This window comes from Amblyomma mixtum, chromosome 2, assembly GCF_055824585.1.
Source record: "Amblyomma mixtum isolate Tamu chromosome 2, ASM5582458v1, whole genome shotgun sequence".
In the NCBI taxonomy this organism is placed as follows: domain Eukaryota; kingdom Metazoa; phylum Arthropoda; class Arachnida; order Ixodida; family Ixodidae; genus Amblyomma; species Amblyomma mixtum.
Window position 1 is genome coordinate 134,791,314 of NC_143013.1, and position 23,171 is coordinate 134,814,484.

Consider the following 23,171-nt stretch of genomic DNA (forward strand, 5'->3'; position numbering starts at 1 on the left):
TGGCATAGCCAGGATATGCCTTACATTGTAAAGCACATGTGTAGAGATGGAATGGGAATTTTTTTTTCAGTTATTCTTATATTATTTTTTTCATTTGTGCTGTACAGGTGAACATGCCCGGATGATTTACTGCAGACAACAGGCCACAAGAATGCTTCTGAGGAAACTAGCCGGACTGTTACTTTCAACTTTTATATTACTGTGGTGCATTCGTATGGTGCATGTACTGCATGGATAGCTGGGAAATAAACTAAATTTGTAAGTATATTGATTTTTTCATGTGTGAACTCTGTCTGGCGACCTTTTTCAATGATTGTGGACAGTCTATAGGCAGTCTATAGATAATGATCTACTAATAGTTTAGTAGACAGAGGTCTATAGACTGTCTATAGACAAAGATCTATAGCACTGCCAGGCCACACACCTATGGAATGTCTATAGACAGTCTATAGACATATGTCTACTGGACCAGTACTTTTGTCTGTAGACTGTCTATAGACAGTATTCTACAGGAAGTCTATGGCCATAAGTCTATAGGTCGCATATAGTCCGTCTATAGACAAGTGTCTATAGACTGTCTATAGACGGCTCTATAGGAAATGTATGACCATAAGTCTATAGATCGTCTATAGACTGTCTATAGACCTGTGTCTATAGACTTCCTATAGACCTATAGACTTTCAGTAGACATTTGTCTATAGACTGTCTATAGACAAAAGTCTACTAAACGTGTATGGCCATAAATCTATAGACTGTCTATAGACCAGTCTAAAGGATTTGTCTGTAGACAGTCTATAGACTTCATAGACTAAAGTCTATAGACAGTCTATGGACTGTCTATAGAAATTTTTATAAGGGACAGCACTCCTGGCGTAGAGTGGCAGGAGGCCTTTGACTGCGCACGGCGGTGGCGTAGGTCATGGCCTGGGGTTCTGTGGCCATTGGAGTGGGGGTGCGAAGTTCCTGGTGCACTCGTTCCCGTACCACATTCATGAGAATCGCTGCGTGCTGCTGTGGGCAGGATGGTAGCAATCATCGTAGCTCTTCGTGGACTATCTCATGAATGTTCTCCCGTAGGCTGTCATTTGTGGTCGTTGAGGTGTCCGCATGGCTCATTCAGAAGGCTAGTTGGTGGTGTCTGGTCGTACGGTCGAGCCCGGATATCGAGGCTCTTCCCGATTGCAGACACTTCGGCTGCGAACTTGGCAACGGCCTTGGGTGGGTTTCGGACTAATCCGGAGTAAAATTCCTCTCTTATACCGCGCATCTAGAAGCTTACCTCCTTCTCCTTTGTCATGTGAGGGAGAGCGCATTGAATCAGACGGCAGATCGACATACGCAAGAGCAGTTTGATTTGACAGCTGGATGTGCGTTCAAGCAGTACTTCGGGCTTTTATTTGCGAACAATGCGTGGGAATTTTTTCTCAAGTTCCTTCCTAAATTGTTTCCACGTTCTCAGGGGAAACCTCGTGATTCTCGTACCAGGTGCTAACTAGGCCGTTGAGGAAGAAAAAGACGGACCGTAGTTGTGCTCAGTCGTCCCATGCGTTGAATGTCACCACCTGCTCAAACTGGTCCAACCATTCCTCGGCGCATTCCTGGGGTAGACCACCGAATAGAGGAGGATGACGTGGCTGCTGGAGAACCAGCGGTGAGGATGCAGCGTTGCCCTCCACCTTCAGGAGCGTTACAGGTTCACATTACCCAGCACCTCCAGCAGGTGTTACGTAGTGATGACGGCAGTCCAGGCAATGAGGAAGACAGCGAAAAAGTTCTGTCGGTCATTGGGCTAAAATTTATAGGGTTAACCTGCGCCCACAATGGACTGAAGAATTCGGCGGCGACGAAAGCGACAAGCGTGCTCTGCGGTCGTCGTCGAATAGAATGCCCGCCGCCCTCGGCTGAAAGGTGATAGCGAACTTTCTAGATACGGCGCGCAAAGTTACCGCAACAGTCTGGAACAAGGTAGAATCGGCTTCGCCTGGATGCGATCAATCGAGATAAATTCGGTCTCGTCTTGCGTCACAAACAAAGCGATAAAGCTGCGCGCCGGCAGTTTTGAAGAATGAACAAACTGTACAAAGATTCGCGGCAATATTTTTACTATACATTAACGAGGAGTTCTATATACACAGCTCTATAGAAATCGCAGCATCGACCTAGTTGAGATGTGCATCTTATTATCGCTTGACATCCTAGGAATGCAAAGGACAGGACTGAATATCCGCGCCACCCAGTAAAGGATTTTGCAGGGAATTAAGCATCGAAACAACCTCAGTAAGTGCCGAGAATGGCGCGTGAGTAGTGCCCGCCAGTGTTATTCACTGGGCGCGCAAGCATGGCCATCCTCTTTGTGGCACTGTACTTGCTTTACAGATTCACATTCTACAGTACAGTGTTTTCTACACTGTTCTACAGTAGAGAGAGCGGCCCATTAGAGCGGCAGGCGCGGAAAAAAACGACGTGCGTCGGTGCTCTCCTGCGCACACGCCACGTGCGATAGAGAAGAAGTCTCCAGAAGCAGAGCTACACGGCGATGGCGTCGAGTCCACCCAGCTCAGCCATTTCCAGCCCCTCCGGCCACAAGTCGCGCTCCAAGGGCGAACGCAAGTCGAGGCGCAAGACAGCAGCCAAGACTCCGGAACGTCCCGAGAACGCCCGGCCTGCGCACAGAGAAGACAAGCAGGGCTACTGGCGTCAAGAGGCCGCGCCGTTGCAGCCCGAGGCAGATGCTCTGGGTGGCCCGGTGGCGCTGTCCTCGGTGACCGACCGCGGTGCCTCTTCTCCCGAAGTGGTCCTTGGAAGCGCCGTTCACCCATCCAGCTCGGATCCGAAGCCTACCGGCTCAAAGCAACGACCCTCGACGGCGCTGCAGTCGAGCGCACCTCCAACGCGAGCACAGGTTTCGCGTGAGTTCGCCGTTTTGACCAGATATGCGACCTTCCGCAAATGGATTGACTTTTGACAATTTCAGTTCAGCTATTTCTGCCCACCGCGCATAAATATTAGGAGCTTTATCGCACGGATATTGCGCTTGGCCCTTCGTGAAAAGGAAGTTTCGTAACACGCCCCTCTAGGGTACAGTTATTGAACTCGCTTGAGCAACTAACGCGTAACAAGTGGACATGTTTGTGAGGGAATGGATACTTCGTCGCAAGAGCAACACCGGTAATAAGAGAGGCGGCAGGCATCGCACTCGACCAACTGCGCACATATGGATTGCTTTTAAACGCTGGCTGGTACTTATGCATGCAAAGTAATGGCATGGCATGTGTGCAACCACAGAAAAAAACTGGCTGTGGTTTGACCAATGGCCATCCTGAGTAGAATTGCGGAGGCAACGGCGCGGTACTCGCAGCGGCGGCGGCATCTCACGGGGCACTTTGACAATCTAAAGTGCGTAAAGGCGTAAACATTTCCGCACTACTTTGTTTGCCTCTGTGGCACTGGAGACGTCACCACCTGATGACGTCACACATAATTAAGTACTAATTACTAAGTAATCACAAGTTACTAATTAATGGCTAATTACTGATTAGTGACTGAATACTACTTAACTGCTAATTAATGGCGCTTAAGCTTCGCCTTTAGGAGAGGAACGCCACAGCGTGTTGTAGCCCTGCGAGGGAGTCCACGGAACGCCGCCACCCGTTCAGCGCGATGCCTTGCCGTTTAAATGCAAAGCTTTTAGAGGAAAGGAAATGCCACAGTAATTCTCTGTCATCTCAGTGGACACCTGAACGAGGAAGTCGAAGTGAAAGAAGAAAGAGGGACCGTAATGAAGGAAATGAAAATTGTATTTTAGGAAAGGAAATTAGGCAATAAATGTCTCACACTCGCTCGTCGCGCATGCGCAATTGGGGCTCTCTGGGGCTCCGCGAAATCTCACACCTAGCGTAGTGTTGCTTCCGCAGTAAAAGAAAGCTCAGTCGTGGAGTCAAGGATGCGGCTTTTCGACGGTCATGACCCACATTGGTAGCTCAGTGGTTCTGGTGCTGCGCACGAGGTCACTGCACGGGATCTCAGCCGTTGCAGCTGGATTGGAATGAGAGTTCACGCAAACGTGTCAATGTGTTGTGCGATGACACTGAGCTTAAAGAACCTCAGTTTGTCGAAATAACTTAGACCGACCACGGCGCGCAATTTTTCTACCTCCTTTCACTCCCTCCTTGAGCGTTTCCCCACCGCGCGGTTCAAGTGGCCTCTGAGGGTGAGAGGGTTACCTCGTCTTTTCTGTTCTTCACAAAACATTTGCATTGTAATATTCGCTCAACGCACAAAGTGCCCATGTACCGCACAGCTAACACCATCTTCAGTTATGTCTTCGCTCTGGGAAATTCCGCGAGTCAGCATACACATTTCTTACAAAACAGCCGTTATCCGACTATTCTAGTACAACGTCAGAAACTCTATTCACCACTACATTCCCATTGCTATAGCTTTCTTTTCGAAAGCAATCAGTAAAGCAGCTACGAGTGTGGCCCGTGCACACTTGTTCGAACTACCGTGGAAACTGCTGCGCACCTGATACTTTTTTCCGGGTAATTGTCGCTGTGGCTAATTATCATAAGCATCTCTTTCTAAGGCTCCACCGTTCGCATCGAGTCTTTTAGCGGTAAATGCATAGGGACGCATCCCGAATGGCGTCACTTCGGGAAAGTAGCGGGGTAAAGCAGGACGCATTGTACTTCATCCAGTCGGCTGGCCTTCACAACGCGGACGAGTGAAACTAGGTGGAAGCAATCTGAGAGAGAGAGAGAGAGAGAGAGAGAGAAAACTTTATTACAACAGGAATTCGGGGCACGCCCCAGGGTCCCCGCACGACCCCACTCCACTCAAGTGTTTATGTTCCTGAGGTCCATAACACTGGCAGCCCGGCCGGTGGCGATGGTCTCTGCACGGCCGGGTCCTCCGAGCGCAGCATGGTCTCCCAGTCCTCCCAGGTCTTCAGGTTCTCTAGGTCCCGCGGTGGAGGGTCCGCCGGGCAGAGGGAAAGGATGTGGAGGGAAGATGCGAAGGGTTCTGGGCTTAGGGCGCATGCCGGAGTAGGGAAGGAGGGATGATAGTGGGCTAGGGTAAGGGGCGCGGGGAGAGTGTGTGTCTGTAATCTGCGCCAGAGTGTTGCGTGTCTGTTATCTAGGGAGGGGTGGGGCGGAGGGTAGAGCTGGCGTGAGGCTCTGTATACCTGGGTCAGCTCACTGAATGAGTGCATGCGCTCCTTCGTGAATCCCGCATCCGAGGCCACCTGAGCCCGGTTTAAAGAACATCGGGCTAAAAGGTTGGCGGCCTCGTTTCCGGGATTCCCGGAGTGCGCAGGCACCCATATCAGCTCCACTTGGCGGGGCGGGGGTGCATCGGGCGAGTACAGTATGCCAAAAGCAGGGACATGGATTCGGCCTCGAGCAAAATTTAGAATCGCAGTTTTTGAATCACTGAAAATGTACCGGGCTTCCGTGCGGGTGATTGCGAGTGCAATGGCGGCTTCCTCTGCAGCCTCTGGGGAGGTGTTGGGAGGGAGAGGTAGTGTGATGAGGGCAGATAAAGAGGAGTCCACCACAGCTGCTGTCGCTTCATCACCCGTGCAGGCAGCGTCCACCCATACGGCGTCCGGCTCGGAGCCGTACGCTCGATGGAGTGCCTTCGCACGGGCTCTGCGGCGCTGCTCATGGTGGAACGGGTGCTTCCCTTTAGCCTTAATCGAACGCAATAGGCCGTTACTATCACAGCAAGTTGCTGCTAAAATCTGCACATTTACTTTAACTGGGAAGCAGGTCCTCGTCGCACTAGGAAAGCGGTACGACCACCTGCTCATTCTTGCTTCTTCTTGCGCACATATATTAATAATTATCTGGTTCTAATCTTCATCGGAAAAAAAAGAAGACGACCTTTTGCTAGCATTCGCAGTATAGGAGTACATGGTGTTCCTTTACTCTTTAACATTGCCCTAGCGCCACTAGCAAAGGCCCTTGCTGCTGTCCCAGGGCTCCACACAGCCATATACGCAGGTGATATAACCCTCTGGACAACGGGAGGATCCCTTGGAACAGCCCAGGATATCCTGCAATCTGCCATAGACATCACCACCACTCATTTAGCAAACACAGGCCTCCGTTGCTCTCCAAATAAATCGGAACTCCTGCAGCTGAAACCCCTCCCCAGTGACCCCCCGATTGAACTGCACATGTACGGGAATCCAGTGCCCATTGTGCCTCAGGTGAAGATTCTCGGCCTTCTAATTAACAACACACTCGATGCAACCGCCACCCTTCAGCTCTTGCAGAGACAGACCAAACAGGTCGCTGCACTTATCAGGCGGGTTTCAGCACGCAATCATGGGCTGTCTGAACGCGAGACCCTCAATATGACAAATGCACTAATCATTAGCCGCATTACATATCACATTCCATACCACATACTCACTCAGCGGCAAAGACAACAGGCAGACATCCTAATACGCACGGCTGTCACCTCTGCCTTACGTCTTCCACGGACGGTTAGCACGAAACGTCTCCTGGCCACTGGTACCCACAATACAGTGATGGAATTAATAGAGGCTCAGAGCACCAACCAATTAGTCCGCCTGAGTCGCACGGAAACAGGACAATGCCTACTGCGACAGCTACGTCTCAATCCACCAATTCCCACCCCAACAAGTCCTACACCTTACATGATTTCTCTGCGCACGCAGGATCACATATATCAGAAGCCCCTACCGCGTCTCCATCACGGTAGGCGACAGGCACGAGCGAGCTATTACACGAAAACATACAGCAACCGCTCCGATATCCTTTATGTCGACGCGGCACAAAATTCTAAACCAGGATATTTCACGGCAGTCGAAGCCTATGAAGACGGCACAGTGGGGGCCGCTGCCACTATTCGAACTAATTCGCCTGCAGAGGCGGAAGGAGCCGCCATCGCACTTGCTCTGGCCCACTCCATCATTGACAAAAACATAACAGAAATTTGCACAGATTCACAGGCCGCGTACCGCCACTACCTACAGGGCGTGGCGACTACGGCAACACACCGTATTCTTACCACGGCCACCTCTCTCGACCGAACGGTTACTCTGTCGTGGGTCCCTGGGCATGCCTCGATCCCCGGTAATGAGCGCGTTCATGCGCTGGCCCGAGAACTCTCCTCCCGGACCCCGGAGGATCAGGCACCCAACCCTGCGCAAGAAGCCCCTTCGGTCCTCTCTACATATCACCAAATTACCACATTTTACAAATTCAGCCGCATGACACTGCCACCACCCCACAGTACCTTGTCGCCCTTATCCAGCGCCACATGGCGGCAATTACAGACAGGCTGCTTTATTTCACCCCACCGCCTCTCATGCTTTCATCCCACCTTTCCTCCTGATTGTAACACCTGTGGCGTGCCCAAATCCACACTTTTCCATTACCTTTGGGAATGTCCTTCCCCAAAGGCAGTATCCCCCATCCCCAATCCTACTCATTCTTCCTGGGAGGCTGCTTTACGGACCGCTCAGCCCGCCGGCCAGATATGGCTAGTGGATCGGGCTTTACGTGAAGCACTAGCCCGTGGACTCCTGGACCAGTAGGGGACCACCCTGGAAGATTTTTTTTTTGTGTAATAAAGTTGTTTCCATCCATCCTACAGGGTGTTTTATTTTAGGAGAGTAACACTAAGAAAGCGGAGACCGCCAAAAGGTATATGACACTTTAAGTTGCAACCTACCATGCTGCATTTAAAGTACTAAAAAAGTCCTTAAGGATAAAACAATTTACTTGTTTGCTTTCTGGCCTAAGTTCACGGGTGCATGATTCGTTGTTTATCTTTGATGAGCATGTGTCACGCGGCGGTTGAATTTCTTTGGAGGAGAAATTCTAGAGGCCCGTGTACTGTGCGATGTCAGTGCACGTTAAAGAACCCCAGGTGGTCGAAATTTCCGGAGCCCTCCACTACGGCGTCTCGCATAGCCTTAGTCGCTTTGGGACGTTAAACCCCATAAACCAAACCAACCAATCACAAGCTTAGCGATCATGTTGATGTTAGAGTCACAGCGCTCAGGACAATCATCAGCTTATGTCCTTCGCGAGACAAAAGCCTGCTTTTTCCGACTGCTGTTTTTTCTGCTTTCTATGCCTGTTTTTTTCTGGCTGCTGTCGCGGACACGCACACTAAGTAAACTCATCGGTCCCTTTACCTGACTCTCTGCATGCCGTCGGTCCCCGATACGCTTGCCTTACCGTGGTATCTACTCCGTTACCTTGAATGAAGGTCGCTTTTCTTCCTTTCGCATTACATTGACTTCCCATGATAATTTCTTGTCGACTTCATCAAGGATGCGATACTCGCCTTTCTTCTGTGACCTACTCTGCTCTCTTCCTGTCTCTCCGCGTTACATGCATCATTTCACTTCCCACAGCTCGCTACGCTGCGCACACCTTAGTTTGAAGCCTTCCCCTTAATCTCCACGTGTCTGGCTGCGAGTTGAGTACTGGTAAGGTACGCAGTAGTATAGGCTTTCTCTTCATTGATACTGGTAAGCTGCTATTTGCCACCTAAGAATACCTGCTAAATGAACTCCAGCGCATTCTTCTTCTCCTTACTATTGCACTCTTGTAGTCACGAACTGCGATCACTCCTTGGCCTCGGAAATGCCCTTACCAGCTGGAATGCTTCGCCGACTGTCTTAAACTGTTGATCCCTGCTTTGACTGTTTGACATTGCTTTAGTTTTATTTATGTCAGTGTTTTTACCCACCGCTGCTTTTTGCTTCTTTAGGTCATGAATCATGCTTCACACTTTTTCTCTCAGATACTAGTATGGCACAGTCACCGTCAGTTAGGAGATCACTATTGTGTTCTTCATTATCTTTCGCCGGCCGCGGCGGCTGAATTTCTTTGGAGGAGAAATTCTAGAGGCCCGTGTACTGTGCGATGTCAGTGCACGTTAAAGAACCCCAGGTGGTCGAAATTTCCGGAGCCCTCCACTACGGCGTCTCTCATAGCCTTAGTCGCTTTGGGACGTTAAACCCCATAAACCAAAACAAACCATCATTATCTTTCGCCTCCAACTCGTCCCATTCTCTATTCCGCGCCGAACGTCGCCGCAGTGACCTTTTTGTTGTGATTGAGAGAACGATGAAAAGAGAATTGCACGAGCCTGCCTACTGGCTCCAGCCGAGCCACCACCGCTGCCACGTGCAGATAGAGGAGAGTTAAAAGATCAGAGGAAAGAAAAAAAAAGAAAGAAAAGACGCGCATCGCAGCAACAACTGCGTCCGCCGGAGCGGACGCTGCTGAAAACAGATAAGCGGCAAAAGCCGCGCTCGGCGAAGCGAGGACAGATCGACGTTACATCCATGGCGCGCCAGTATATGGCTTTGAACACATTATTGGGCATCACATTCTCATGCGGCGTCAAGTGAAAAAGGAACGACAACAGGACAAGATTAACAATAATTTGATGGCCGCGTGTCTACGAGTGCTCCGTCCACCGCGATTCGTTATTTCGTCGCCCTCTTCGTAGCTACAAGGAGCCAAAGAATAGTCGTCCCAATCGACTGCTTGAAATTTGAGGGATCACTGCAGGTGGTGGTGGTGAAAAAAATTTATGGGCAGTTAAATTTTTACAGAAAGGTGATTGGGGTAGGACCCTATTGGCCCTTTCCCTTACACTACTAGGTGGAGCCCCTATTCTGGTGCCCCATTGGCAAGCAACGCCGCCCGCGTCCGTTGAACCAAGGCCTTTCGCTGCTTAGGTCTTGACAGCCGAGAAGGGCCGTAAGCGTTTGCCGCGACGTTGGTAGCTCCTAGTCGCCGCCTAGGAGCACTGACTACTGACCCAGGTCCACTGGTCCAGGGAACCATTATGCCACTTTCTTTCCTTAAAATGATCGGAGTGTAAAACGTGGTCAATGCCAACGCCAATGAACACAACCAACGCCGACGGCCTATGGCTTCAGCGCCGCGTTTCTGGCACAACGTTGTCAATGCCAACGCATGAAGCGCACACCTGTCCCTACCGCCACTTAGCTTTCCTTTTTCTCTTTCCTCTGCTCTTTTAACTCTCCTCTATCTGCACGTGGCAGCGGTGGTGGCTTGGCTCGAGCCAGTAGCAGGCCCCTGCAATTTCCTTTTCATCCTTCTCTCAGTCACAACAACAACAACAGCAGCATAGTTGAGGTGTCCACTGTTCCAAGTGGGCAGTTATGCGCCTTCCCTCTGGTTCAGGTGCCCACCGAGATGTGGACATCTCAGCCTCAGAAGAGAGCACAAACGGGCTGGTTGGTACTACATGTTTGAAGAATTGGATAAAAAATTGGCAGAGGCTTAGCTTGCTTAAATCTGGACCACCTGGTGTTCTTTAACGTGCACTGACATTGCACAGTACACGGGTGTCTACAATTTCGTCTCCATCTAAATTAGGCTTGCTTGTTACCTTCTCTGTTACCTGTTCATTGTTATGAGCATTACCTTCCGCATTATTCCGGTCGCGATGATCTGCTTAGGGCTTAACGTTCCTCTCTTGCTTCAAGAACTGTTTCCCAGCGTGCTCGGATTGACATAAACTGACTTGAAGTGCAACACTTCCGTCTTGAAACAAAAACTCTGGCTTCAAACTATGCCTGTCTTGAACTCGCAGCCCTAAGGCGATGATAGCGTTAAATCCCAGCATGTCTGCGCCTTCCGTGGAAAAAAAAAGTAGAAAAGCGCAGCAGAGTGATTCGTGGTTGGTACAGCAGTCACGAACCACCCTACGTCTTGATTGTTTCTGCAGTAATAAAAAAAAACAGCAGTAGCTGGATGTCAAGGTGCCGGAAGTACTTGCGAGGTGTATGTTGTGGCGGACAAAATTGACACCGCCGACCATATATCCACCAGGAACGACACTGTTCTTCGGTGCAAAGCCACGATAATATGTACGCTGGTGCCCCTATAGGGCGGTCCATAAGCAGTACGCGTAGCTCGGCCTGATCTATGGAGCTGTCCATTTCCTGGACAAGAGCTCCTTGCCTGACAGATCTTTGTGGACTTCACCAAATACGCTTGAAATGGCCTATCTTACCATAGTTTTGAATTTTGTTGTTCCTTGCCACGCAAATAGCAGTCATGTGTTTTGTCAAACCACAGCGGTAGTAACTCTTCTGCAGATCCGAGGGACGCGTGTCGCCGTCAGACGCAGATGACTCTTTGGCCTGGCGGGAGGCTTCTTGCAGACTCCTGGCAATGGTGAATGCTCGGTCCGGGGTAAACACAGAACCTTCGATCAAAATGCTCTCTGTGTGGGCATTGCTAGATGTTTTCCGCACGCCCTGACCCGGGGAGAAATCCCGTTGCGAATGCATCCACCGAATCTCCTGGGAGGCGAACTATTGGTTCAAATCAATGGCGTTCGATGACGGCGTTCTTTGAAGCAGTGTAGTGCGCGACCAGCGTCGCCATTGCCGCGTCAAACTCGTCGCTGCGCTGAACCGAAACAGAGTAGCAGCAGTGCCTTCCGCAACGCAGGAGAGTAGATATCAGACCCGGTGGCCAGCAAGGAATTCTCAAACATGCGCACCCTTTGCTTGCATGAGTAGACGGCTTGCCAGGCGCTTCTAAGATGGGCGGCGATGGATGCCAACTCATGATCGTCCACGTTTGTCTCAGCATTTTGCTAGCAAAAACCCACCACTCTTAGCAGCAGCATGCGTAATATGCGTCCACGCTCTTTTTACATACCAGTGGACGCATCCCCAGAACGCGCATCTCCGGTCGCCGGGAGATCCTCGCCAAGGAGACGCGTGCCATCCCCACGCCACACTCTGGCCGAAGAGATCCAGGCCATCATCGAGCTGCGGGAGCTGGTGAGCGTGCGGATTTGCTTCGCAGCCCGTGCAGCTGGGCATGCTTTCTGGGTGTAATTGGGAGCCCTGGACTCGAGCACCGTGTTGGTCGGATGCTTTGCGCATCTCCAAAACTGAGTTCCCACTTGACCCCCAGCTGCGCCTGTAGAGTGAACTTGAGGAGACCTGTTGTTACGCGTGGTTCGCGGTATGGCAGGTTTGGGTCACCAGTAAACACGCGTTGCTGGAGCGGCCACAGCACCTGGCTATTGTTGGTCAAACCTGCCCTGGCATCTTTAGAACAACAAAAGAAAGGAACACATAGAGAGCGTTTTGATAAGATGTATAATGCAGGTTGGCTCGTTGATATAGATTACCACTGGCGAAGTGCAAAAGGATCGTGCAGAATGAAAGATGGCGCTGAGTTGAAACCGGATTTTATCAATCGCTGGGCAACATACTCTATACGCAGAAAGCAAAAGTTGGAGAACGTATGCACTTGATCCGCAGATAGCGAGATCAGTGATATCTAGGGCAATTACACGGCACTGCGAAGAAACATAGAAACGGCACAAGAAGAAGGATAAGTTGTCCAGAAAATGAAAACAATGCAAGCAGACGAAGAAATATTGCAATAACTATGAAACTTTTAAACAAAAGCAACCAAATTACGAACAAATTAGTTGTGAACAAGATGTGTTTAGATTAGCAAATTAACACCAGCAAGCAACTTGGCAGAGAACAAATACTATGTAACTAAGTACTTTTCTGGCGTAGTAATCGTAAAACGATAAAGTGAATTGTAAACCTTGTCAATGTTATTATTTTCAGTTTGAATAACGGCATCTTTTATACAGCCAGGTCAGATCGACATTCGATAAGCTTTGTTCATAGTTCATACCCTAAATGTTGAGCGCTCTTTTGATGCATCATTGTTTTTCGAAAATGATCCAATCGACAAAGCTCCTCAGCCGTGGTCTCCAGAGTAACATTTAATCGTCAGTGGCTGCGGTTGCCACCATAACCATTGAAGCTGCGCAATGAATAGCGTTTGCGTTACCTAAACCGAGTGTTGTAAATGCTTTCGCAGGCCGAGGCAGGAACGCTGTCCATTGAATCACCGTACCGGAGCAAGGAGCAGTATACACCTGCCACTACCAGGTGCACCGTGATCGCGGGCGTGGTGATAGCCGTCTTTACCGCGGTCGTCGGCAGCCTCGTTATCCGATTGCTCCTTCCGAGTCTTGGAGAAAACAAAACCAGCCCAGGCGTCTGCAGTTCGACAGCGTGCGAGACGCACCGCATCATCATCGGCGTCGACCGGCACCCTCAGGGCCAGAAGCCATGCGACGACTTTGGCAGGTTCGTCTGCGGCGGCTGGAAGAACACACAGCCTCTGCTGGCTGACACAGTGCACGCGGAAAGAGTCACCGCCTGGCTCTTGCAGCTGTCTGTGCCAGGCACATACAGCGACCCGAAGTACACCGTGCTGAGAAGGGTTGCGCAGATGGCTGCCGACTGTAAGGACCAGGCTCGCGGTCACGATGCCGAAGCTGTAACTGCGCTCGTCGAGTTCATGACACGGCAGTTCTTCCCATGGCTAGTGGATGAGTCTGACACCACCATTCCAAATCCGGACGACTACTTCGCAACGCTGCGCACGTTGTTCGAGCTTGCAGTCAAGTGGTCGCTGCCTATGTGGTTCGATATTTACCTCTTCGTTCCACCTGCAAAAGAGGAGACCACCTCGAACCGCTCAATTTCAATCAGGCCTTGTCCCATGGGCGTCATGTGGAAGCGAATACACGAAGTTGTATTGAGTTATAAAGGCTTCTACTCAACGTACCTTAATATGTTCATGCACAATGTATACTACAGAAATAACGTGAAATCCCGGCTCTATCTCTCGTTCTTGGCTAACAGCTCAACTATACAAAGCCACATTTTCGATAACCTCAGCCATGCATACTTGACTGGCTACACCAGGCCTGTGATTGCTGAAGCTGGTGACTTACCATCTTTCGGGAAAAATTTATCGGCAGATCAATGGATAGAATTGCTGCAGTCCTCTTACAGCTTCAAGCCACCCATCACCAAGAGGAACGTAGCCTTCGCAAGCAATGATGCCATCATAACTTCTATGACCCAACTGCTGAAAACCTACTCGGCTCGTGATGTAACCTTCCACACAGCGTGGTGGCTGACCCAGATTCTGGCCACCCACACCAGCAAAGAAGTAGGCCACGACATCAACCGCGACAAAGAGGGCAGCCTGTTCTACGCGCTGTCTTGCGGGGTTTTAATGTCTGCGAGTTACCACGTTCTCATCGCGAGTATCAATCTTAGCGGTCTTACAGCTAAGGAGCAAACCTCTGTGTTGGCTTTACTGAAGAATGTATACAACTCGGGACTACATGGGCTCCGTTCCGCACAGCGAATCGACAGCCGGACACGGGACAGCCTGACGACCATGTTAGCAGAGACGAGCACGGTTATCTGGCCCGACGAGCGACATCAAAGCGACGAAAGCCTGCTGCGCCTCTACGGGGACGAGTACAACACCACGCTTGGCTTCTTCGGCCACTGGCGTACAAGCCGAGTGCAGCTGCAGCGCTCAGTGGGAAGCCCTGCGTACGCCATTGGAGAGACGCTCTTCAAGCTAGACTCTCGTTTGTTGGCCACGTATAATCCGCTTTCCAAAGTGATCACTGTTGCCGAGGCGGCTCTGCATTCGCCCTTCTTTTACCCGAAAGCCACGAGTGCCATCCTCTACGGCGGTCTGGGATTCGTGTACGCGAAACAGGTCGTTAGGAGCTTGCACACCATGGCTGTCTACGCGAGCAGGAGGGATCCTCTGAACCGCACCGTCAGCTTCTGGGACCTCCTGTTCTGCCCCGAAGCTGCCGACGCGCGTGCGCTCTTCCCTGAGCTGCCTGCCCTTGAGATCGCTCATGCAGCTTACAAGAAGTTTCGCAGCGATGCCGAGGACCTGCGTCTCAAGGGAATGGAGCAGTACAGCGCCGAGCAGGTGTTCTTCCTCACCGCCTGCCACGGAACGTGCGAGCTAGCTGCAAACGGCCAGCTGCAGTCCGAGCCGTGCAACCGCATGATGCGGAACTTCCGGCCATTTTCTGATGCGTTTTCGTGCCCGCCTGGATCGGCAATGAATCCAGAGGAAAAGTGTCACTACCTGTAACGCCCAAGAAACTCGACTGTAGCTTCGGTGCTGGTATTGCAGCCTCTTGAGCTGAAATAGTGGGATACCGAACTTTTGATTCACTTTAGACACTAGTGTCTTTGAATGACTGAATCTTGTTTTCTTGGATTTTTTTCGGAGTATCGCATATTTGAAGCACTACTGTGTTTAATGTTCAGGCAAGATCACACCTTTGTTGTAGTTTTTTCCTCAGGGTGCCAAGTTGCGTTGTGGCACTTGTGGAACTCATCGCTCCTTATAGTGGCCTCGTGCAATAAACAACAGTTTGCCCCCTTCGCTAGCCATGCACAGCTGGCTAGTACAAATAAGGTTAATTCCGAATAAAAGAAGGTGCTCAGCCTATAGCACCATCATAGCCATGTGGGTCGACTGGTATCACACTCTTTTTGCTTCACGGACAGAAGTTTTTCGCTTTCTTTTAAGCATCTGGACGATTCCTCCTTAGTTCACGCTCTTAATGCCGCGTCTCAGTTGTTCCTTTTAAATAATACTATGCAGTCTGTGAGGAGGCCTCCTAAACGTTTAATTCGCTTGTGTACACCCTCCCACTTTTGTAACCTGAACGGACGGGCGTCGACCGCCGAGTCGATAAGCGCCGTACGACGGAGCACAGCGGCGAAACGAGCGAGAATACGCGCATGCGCGCAATGAGCATTCCGGTGCAGCTGTCCTTTGCCAGGCTGTTACGGGAAGCGGATCTAACCCTACCTGCTTTTTTGTGCATTATCGCATTTCCTTCTGTTTTATGCATGCCGGTGGGAATAGATTAGACAAGGCGACCTGGTATCGTCTGCTTTCCTGTATGAGAGGAAGGTGTGAATTGATAAACGAAGTAACTGTTGTATCGTCTAAGTTTCGGTTTCGCTTTCACTTTGTCCGTACCGTGTTTCAGTTTCGCTTTCACTTTGTCCGTACCGTGGCGCCAGTGTCTTGTGTATAAAATGCTTTTGTAGATGTTATAAAAACAGTTCGTCTGAGACCACAGCAGCCTCCTGACTCTCTTCGGCGCTCTCCCGGGCCCGCCACACAAAGAAGCCAGAACACTACAGTAACTCCGTCAGATGTCGTTGCCATCGCGTTTCATGATAACGCCTTTCATCCGTTTTATTCGGGAGTGTGCTTCGCATAGCGTGGGTGATGCCGCCTCGGGTTCTAGAGGAAGAGAGAGTAGCTGCGGTACGCATGTCTTTGAGCGGCGCATCCCGAAGAGAGATCGCGAGCACTTTAGATTTACAGCTAGCTACGGTTAACATGATAATTTGCGCGTTTAGAGATGAATGGCGCATAGGTGACGCAGCAAGGAACTGCGTTCGGAAGACGACCGAAGAAGAGGATGCCGCCTTGGTTCTTGTTGCCGAGAACAATCCCTTCATGACGGCCGGCCAGGTTAGAGATGCGGTTGGCCTGGATGTCATCGAAAACTTGGTGAGAAGACGCCTTTTGGAAGAAGGCCTGAAGAGTCGAAGTGCTGCCCAAAAGCCGCTTCTTTAGGACGCCGCAAAGGCAAAAAGACTGGATTTTGCCCAGGCTCATCTTCATTGGACAGCATGTGATTGGCACAATGTCGTTTTTAGCGACGGGTCCATGTTCTGCACGCAATGGAACCAAAAGCGCAAAGTGTACACACCAGACCTAACCAGGTTCGGTTTTCCATACTCTAAATATTTAGTTAGCTTCTGCCTGTTCCTGTTTTTCATGTAATTTTACTTGTTTTTTTTCTGGATTACAGAAACCGGAGCAAAGGTAAAATGCAATAAGCCTTACAAAGGCCTTTGCTTCATATGCAGTTCGGCACACAGGGATTACATTACAAACATGCTTAACCATTATTGCAAACAATTCACTTGAAATTATTCATCATTAATTATTTCTGTAATGCATGACAAATGATATCGGATCTTTGTTACAAAACATCTCATAAAAATTGAGTAATTTTCATCTCTTATAGGTATGACCCCCGATACGTCCAGCAAGTAAGAGCCAGTGGACGCAGAAGTGTGAACGTTAGGGGGATGGTAACAAAAGGGGGTCTCGGAGCACTACACAGAATGGAGGGCCGATTTTGTGCCAACTCCTTCATTAGTATTATAGAACAAGAGCTCCTTCCTCATGTCCTCGACGGTCCTTTTGGTGACGGCTGCTTCATTTTACAACAGGATTTGTCCCCCGTGCACACGTCTCACGCTGCCAAAGGCCGCCTGGAAGAACTCTGTATCATGACCATTGCCTGGCCGCCACTGGGAGCAGACATGAATATCATTGAAAACGTGTGGGGCACAATGAAAACTGACCTGTCCAAAATGGGGCTTCAAAACGCCAGCTGCGATGAATTGTGGCGCGAAGTTCAAGACGAAAGGGAGCTTTTGAAAATGGACCGCGACCTCATACCAGCGCTGTACGACTCTCTTCCGCGACGCATTGCCGCGGTTGTTCAATCTGGTGGAGCTTTTTGCAGCTACTGAAGGACAACCGGAAGCCCATAGTTTGTCAAGCAGCTGTATTAGGAAAATCTCTAATACCCCTTAGTGCTAGTGCGAGCAGAGGTATCTTATCTCTGCATTTCTTTCTTTTTTTTGTTCTCGAAAAAGCAATAGATTTAGTACCGTTATGACATTGACAATGCGTCTGCGCTTTTCTTTCCAAGATAGAAGTTCCTGTTCAGCAGGACTTCGAGTGGCAGATACCTTTAATTTGCCGCAGGAAAGTGCTACGTGACCCATAGCAAAAAGAAACAAAATGCTGATAAGCATGTAGCATAATCAGCGGGCGTATATCGCATTCCATCCGGCGCTAGCGCTACCACCTGACCGCTTATTTATAACTTGATGGAAGTGTTCAGAAAAGAAAAGGGATGATAACGATAACGGTGCTCAAACTAAGCAGGGGTGAGATGCCGTTCGAGAACTGCCTGGCAGAGGACAGCTGCACCAGAGTGCTTATTGCGCGCACCCGCGTATTCTCGCTCATTTCGCCGCTGTGCTCCGTCGTACGGCGCTTATCGACTCGACGGTGGACGCTCGTGTGTTCAAGTTAAAAAAGTGGGAGGGTGTACAAAACTATCTTGCCTCTGTCTAGCCTTTCAAACTGGTGCCTAACTGAAGCCAGCAACACTCTTGCGGGGGGCACAGGTGCTGCGCCTGTGCTGAGCTTTGAGTTCAGTCAGGGCGCGGAGCTAGGCGCTCGCCAATCTCACGCTGCCCAACAGCGACACAGCGGGAGCGCCTACGTGAAGCAGCCTGAGCCTAGTGCGCTTGAAAACAGAACCGCGGACCTGAGCTGCACAGCGGGCAGTTTAACAGCTCGCGCTGAATGATGCGCAAGGCAGCTAAGGTTATCACTGCTCAATTTTTTATCTTACGAAATGACGTTATGCACGTAAATGCTGCTTTGTGATCCTAGCTTTCATGAACGACTATAAATGGTGTTATACTTCCTAAGAACAAGTAATTGGCTTAATATTGATAATAACAATAGCAGGTTCGCCATCAGAACTCCACCAAACCTCAATGTTTTTTTTTTAAATTAAGAGAGCAAGAATTTTTGAGTGTATTTTCGAGAGATCTGCTCGAAATATGGAGGCTGGAAGGCATAGGTATTTTATTGTCTTGTTCCTTTTTGGCTCTACTTCGCGCCCTAATACTAGAACGCGCATTCAATGCAATATTTTTTTTTTTTTTGGGGGGGGGGGGGGGAAGGGGCGAGAAAACACTTTCGAAAAAAAAAAAGGCTGCTAATGGATGGAAATATTGGAAACAAGCATCCATAACCGTGATGGATTGTTGCAATGAAAAAGAAGTTGAGAACACTTGGCACGCTGTATGTTCGGCCGATCGGGCATGTTGGATGTTGAGATCATTGGTCATATTAGATATTAGCATAATCGGGCATGTTCAATGTTGGGCCGTCCAGCATTGTGAATGATCGTACAGCGAGAACGCTTGATGTCGGCACGCTCGATATTGGAAAGTCAAGCCTGTACATGTTGGTAATGTTAGCAGCCAGGCAAAAGGGATGGGAACCTTACAATGGAAGTATCGTTAATTAACTTTGGGAAACTGAACATCTTCTGTAGCTGGCATTAGACTGAATGTTTGTTAGAAAAAGAAATCGTCGAGTTTGAATCACTCAGAGTGGGGCCTCTTTTTCTGGAATGCACCTCTAGAGACGACTGAAGCCGACTTGTTCATTAATTAGGCCACTTTGCTGGTATGATTGGGTCGATTGCCCAGTAGTGATGCTTGGTATGAAGTGCAGCTGCGGTGTCTTAACACTTGATATCAATATATGCATGTGACCTATTCAAGTTGCCCAAAATTGGAAGAACGCAGACCTCTATTGCTTCGAAGGTTTGGTATATCAAGAACGCGCCTGTTGAAGATGTCCACTTTTATGAATCCAGAAAGTCATCAACATACTTAAATATGCGAAGGTTAAGGTCACTGAGCTTCGCTTTTGTATTTATGTCAATACGGCTCAGAAAAATATCACAGAGTGGGCGCAACAGAAGAGCCAATGCATACACCAGGTCTTTGAACATGGAAGTTATTGCACCAGCCCACAAAGGTTTACCGCGGATAGAAAGACACTAATTCAACGAAACGGTCAACCGACGTGCCACAGTTTGAACTAAAATTGATTTCATCATTGTCCTCAACTATGCAGCGCTGTGCGCATTCCAGCAGGGCATTGTGTGGGAGAGAATAAAATACCTCTTCAATGTCTGTGTTAAAGGCGAGACATCAACCATGGTTTTTATCTTTTAGGAACTGCACAACGTGCTCCGAATTCCGCACAAGAATGGGGTCAAACAATTGCGGCGAGGAGAGCTGCCGCTTACAGTACCTGGACACGCAGTGCTGCTACGTTCCGCCCTCCGAGACGATGGCGCGAAAGGCATTTCGGATTTATGAGTCTTAATCGTGCGGAGTGCCGAATGAGCATTTGTAAGTCCTCAAAAAGGGCACACAATTTTCCTGTGATCCATCGCTTTCTGACCTCGATAAGCTTGCCATGGCCAGAAATGTCGCCCATTTGGTGACCTATGGAAAAGGAGAGATTTGTGTCTCGGAATGTGTCAGCGTTTTGCGCCGGCCTGAAGGTAGGCCCCAAAATTCTAAATGATTAGGCCCATGCTTAATTACCTTGTTTCCAACGATCTCCATGTAATCACTACTGACAAAGAAGGGATTTTAGTTATAATGCCTGCTGTTTTTTTCTCTAATAAGGCCTGTACAGCTGTTAGGGAAAACTTCAAGGCTGTGTTTGTTCAGCCTGACAAGGTAAAAGTACGTGGCGTAGACCTGTTAAAAGATTTCGACTTCGTCTCGTTGTCGCGTGCCGTTAGCAAGACAAAAGGTGAACATTTGCAATTTTTTTCCGCTATTAAAACGCTCAATTAAATCCGAAATTCCTTTCTGCGACATCGTGTCAGAGCGCGGAACATGGCAGCACTCCGTGTCCAGCTACCTTCAGCGGCAGCTTTCCTCGCTGCAATTGATTGACCCCTTTCATGTGCGGAATTCAGAGCACGTTGTGCAGCTCCTTAAAGGATCAAAACCCTGGTGGCTGTCTCGCCTTTAACACAGACATTGACGATGTATTTTATTCTCTCCCCCACAATGCTCTGCTGAAATGCATCCAGCACTGCATCGTGGAGGACAGTGATGAAATGAATTGCAGGTGAAGTTTTGGCACGTCGATTGAACATTTCCTTGAATTACTCTCTTTTTATCTGCGGTCAACCTTTATGGATTGGTGCAGTAACTTCTATGTTCAATGTTCTGGTGTATGTGTTGATTTGTTTTTAGTAAAAACTGATTCTCTGCTTCTTTGTCACCATGTTAACATCTGTTCAGCAGGGAAAGGCACCTTATCGCCAAGAAAAGTTTTGGATTTAAAAAACCTTCCGCCCCGTCAAATCAAACTGTTGACGTCCTTACTGAGACGGACGGAGTGCCATCATATTGAAAACAGAACCGCGGACCTGAGCTGCACAGCGGGCAGTTTAACAGCTCGCGCTGAATGATGCGCAAGGCAGCTAAGGTTATCACTGCTGAATTTTTTATCTTACGAAATGACGTTATGCACGTAAATGCTGCTTTGTGATCCTAGCTTTCATGAACGACTATAAATGGTGTTATACTTCCTAAGAACAAGTAATTGGCTTAATATTGATAATAACAATAGCAGGTTCGCCATCAGAACTCCACCAAACCTCAATGTTTTTTTTTTTTAAATTAAGAGAGCAAGAATTTTTGAGTGTATTTTCGAGAGATCTGCTCGAAATATGGAGGCTGGAAGGCATAGGTATTTTATTGTCTTGTTCCTTTTTGGCTCTACTTCGCGCCCTAATACTAGAACGCGCATTCAATGCAATATTTTTTTTTTTTTTTGGGGGGGGGGGAAGGGGCGAGAAAACACTTTCGAAAAAAAAAAAGGCTGCTAATGGATGGAAATATTGGAAACAAGCATCCATAACCGTGATGGATTGTTGCAATGAAAAAGAAGTTGAGAACACTTGGCACGCTGTATGTTCGGCCGATCGGGCATGTTGGATGTTGAGATCATTGGTCATATTAGATATTAGCATAATCGGGCATGTTCAATGTTGGGCCGTCCAGCATTGTGAATGATCGTACAGCGAGAACGCTTGATGTCGGCACGCTCGATATTGAAAAGTCAAGCCTGTACATGTTGGTAATGTTAGCAGCCAGGCAAAAGGGATGGGAACCTTACAATGGAAGTATCGTTAATTAACTTTGGGAAACTGAACATCTTCTGTAGCTGGCATTAGACTGAATGTTTGTTAGAAAAAGAAATCGTCGAGTTTGAATCACTCAGAGTGGGGCCTCTTTTTCTGGAATGCACCTCTAGAGACGACTGAAGCCGACTTGTTCATTAATTAGGCCACTTTGCTGGTATGATTGGGTCGATTGCCCAGTAGTGATGCTTGGTATGAAGTGCAGCTGCGGTGTCTTAACACTTGATATCAATATATGCATGTGACCTATTCAAGTTGCCCAAAATTGGAAGAACGCAGACCTCTATTGCTTCGAAGGTTTGGTATATCAAGAACGCGCCTGTTGAAGATGTCCACTTTTATGAATCCAGAAAGTCATCAACATACTTAAATATGCGAAGGTTAAGGTCACTGAGCTTCGCTTTTGTATTTCTGTCAATACGGCTCAGAAAAATATCACAGAGTGGGCGCAACAGAAGAGCCAATGCATACACCAGGTCTTTGAACATGGAAGTTATTGCACCAGCCCACAAAGGTTTACCGCGGATAGAAAGACACTAATTCAACGAAACGGTCAACCGACGTGCCACAGTTTGAACTAAAATTGATTTCATCATTGTCCTCAACTATGCAGCGCTGTGCGCATTTCAGCAGGGCATTGTGTGGGAGAGAATAAAATACCTCTTCAATGTCTGTGTTAAAGGCGAGACATCAACCATGGTTTTTATCTTTTAGGAACTGCACAACGTGCTCCGAATTCCGCACAAGAATGGGGTCAAACAATTGCGGCGAGGAGAGCTGCCGCTTACAGTACCTGGACACGCAGTGCTGCTACGTTCCGCCCTCCGAGACGATGGCGCGAAAGGCATTTCGGATTTATGAGTCTTAATCGTGCGGAGTGCCGAATGAGCATTTGTAAGTCCTCAAAAAGGGCACACAATTTTCCTGTGATCCATCGCTTTCTGACCTCGATAAGCTTGCCATGGCCAGAAATGTCGCCCATTTGGTGACCTATGGAAAAGGAGAGATTTGTGTCTCGGAATGTGTCAGCGTTTTGCGCCGGCCTGAAGGTAGGCCCCAAAATTCTAAATGATTAGGCCCATGCTTAATTACCTTGTTTCCAACGATCTCCATGTAATCACTACTGACAAAGAAGGGATTTTAGTTATAATGCCTGCTGTTTTTTTCTCTAATAAGGCCTGTACAGCTGTTAGGGAAAACTTCAAGGCTGTGTTTGTTCAGCCTGACAAGGTAAAAGTACGTGGCGTAGACCTGTTAAAAGATTTCGACTTCGTCTCGTTGTCGCGTGCCGTTAGCAAGACAAAAGGTGAACATTTGCAATTTTTTTCCGCTATTAAAACGCTCAATTAAATCCGAAATTCCTTTCCGCGACATCGTGTCTGAGCGCGGAA

General features: G+C 48.8%; 1 protein-coding gene across 1 annotated transcript; it reads left to right on the forward strand.

Moving 5' to 3' along the window:
* The first annotated feature begins 2,536 nt into the window (after positions 1–2,536).
* LOC149360983 (membrane metallo-endopeptidase-like 1) lies at positions 2,537–14,999 on the forward strand. Its single transcript, XM_089567967.1, has 3 exons — positions 2,537–2,909; positions 11,703–11,824; positions 12,894–14,999. Exons 1-3 carry the CDS (start codon positions 2,537–2,539, stop codon positions 14,997–14,999), a joined length of 2,601 nt encoding a protein of 866 aa, XP_089424093.1.
* The last annotated feature ends 8,172 nt before the right edge of the window (positions 15,000–23,171 follow it).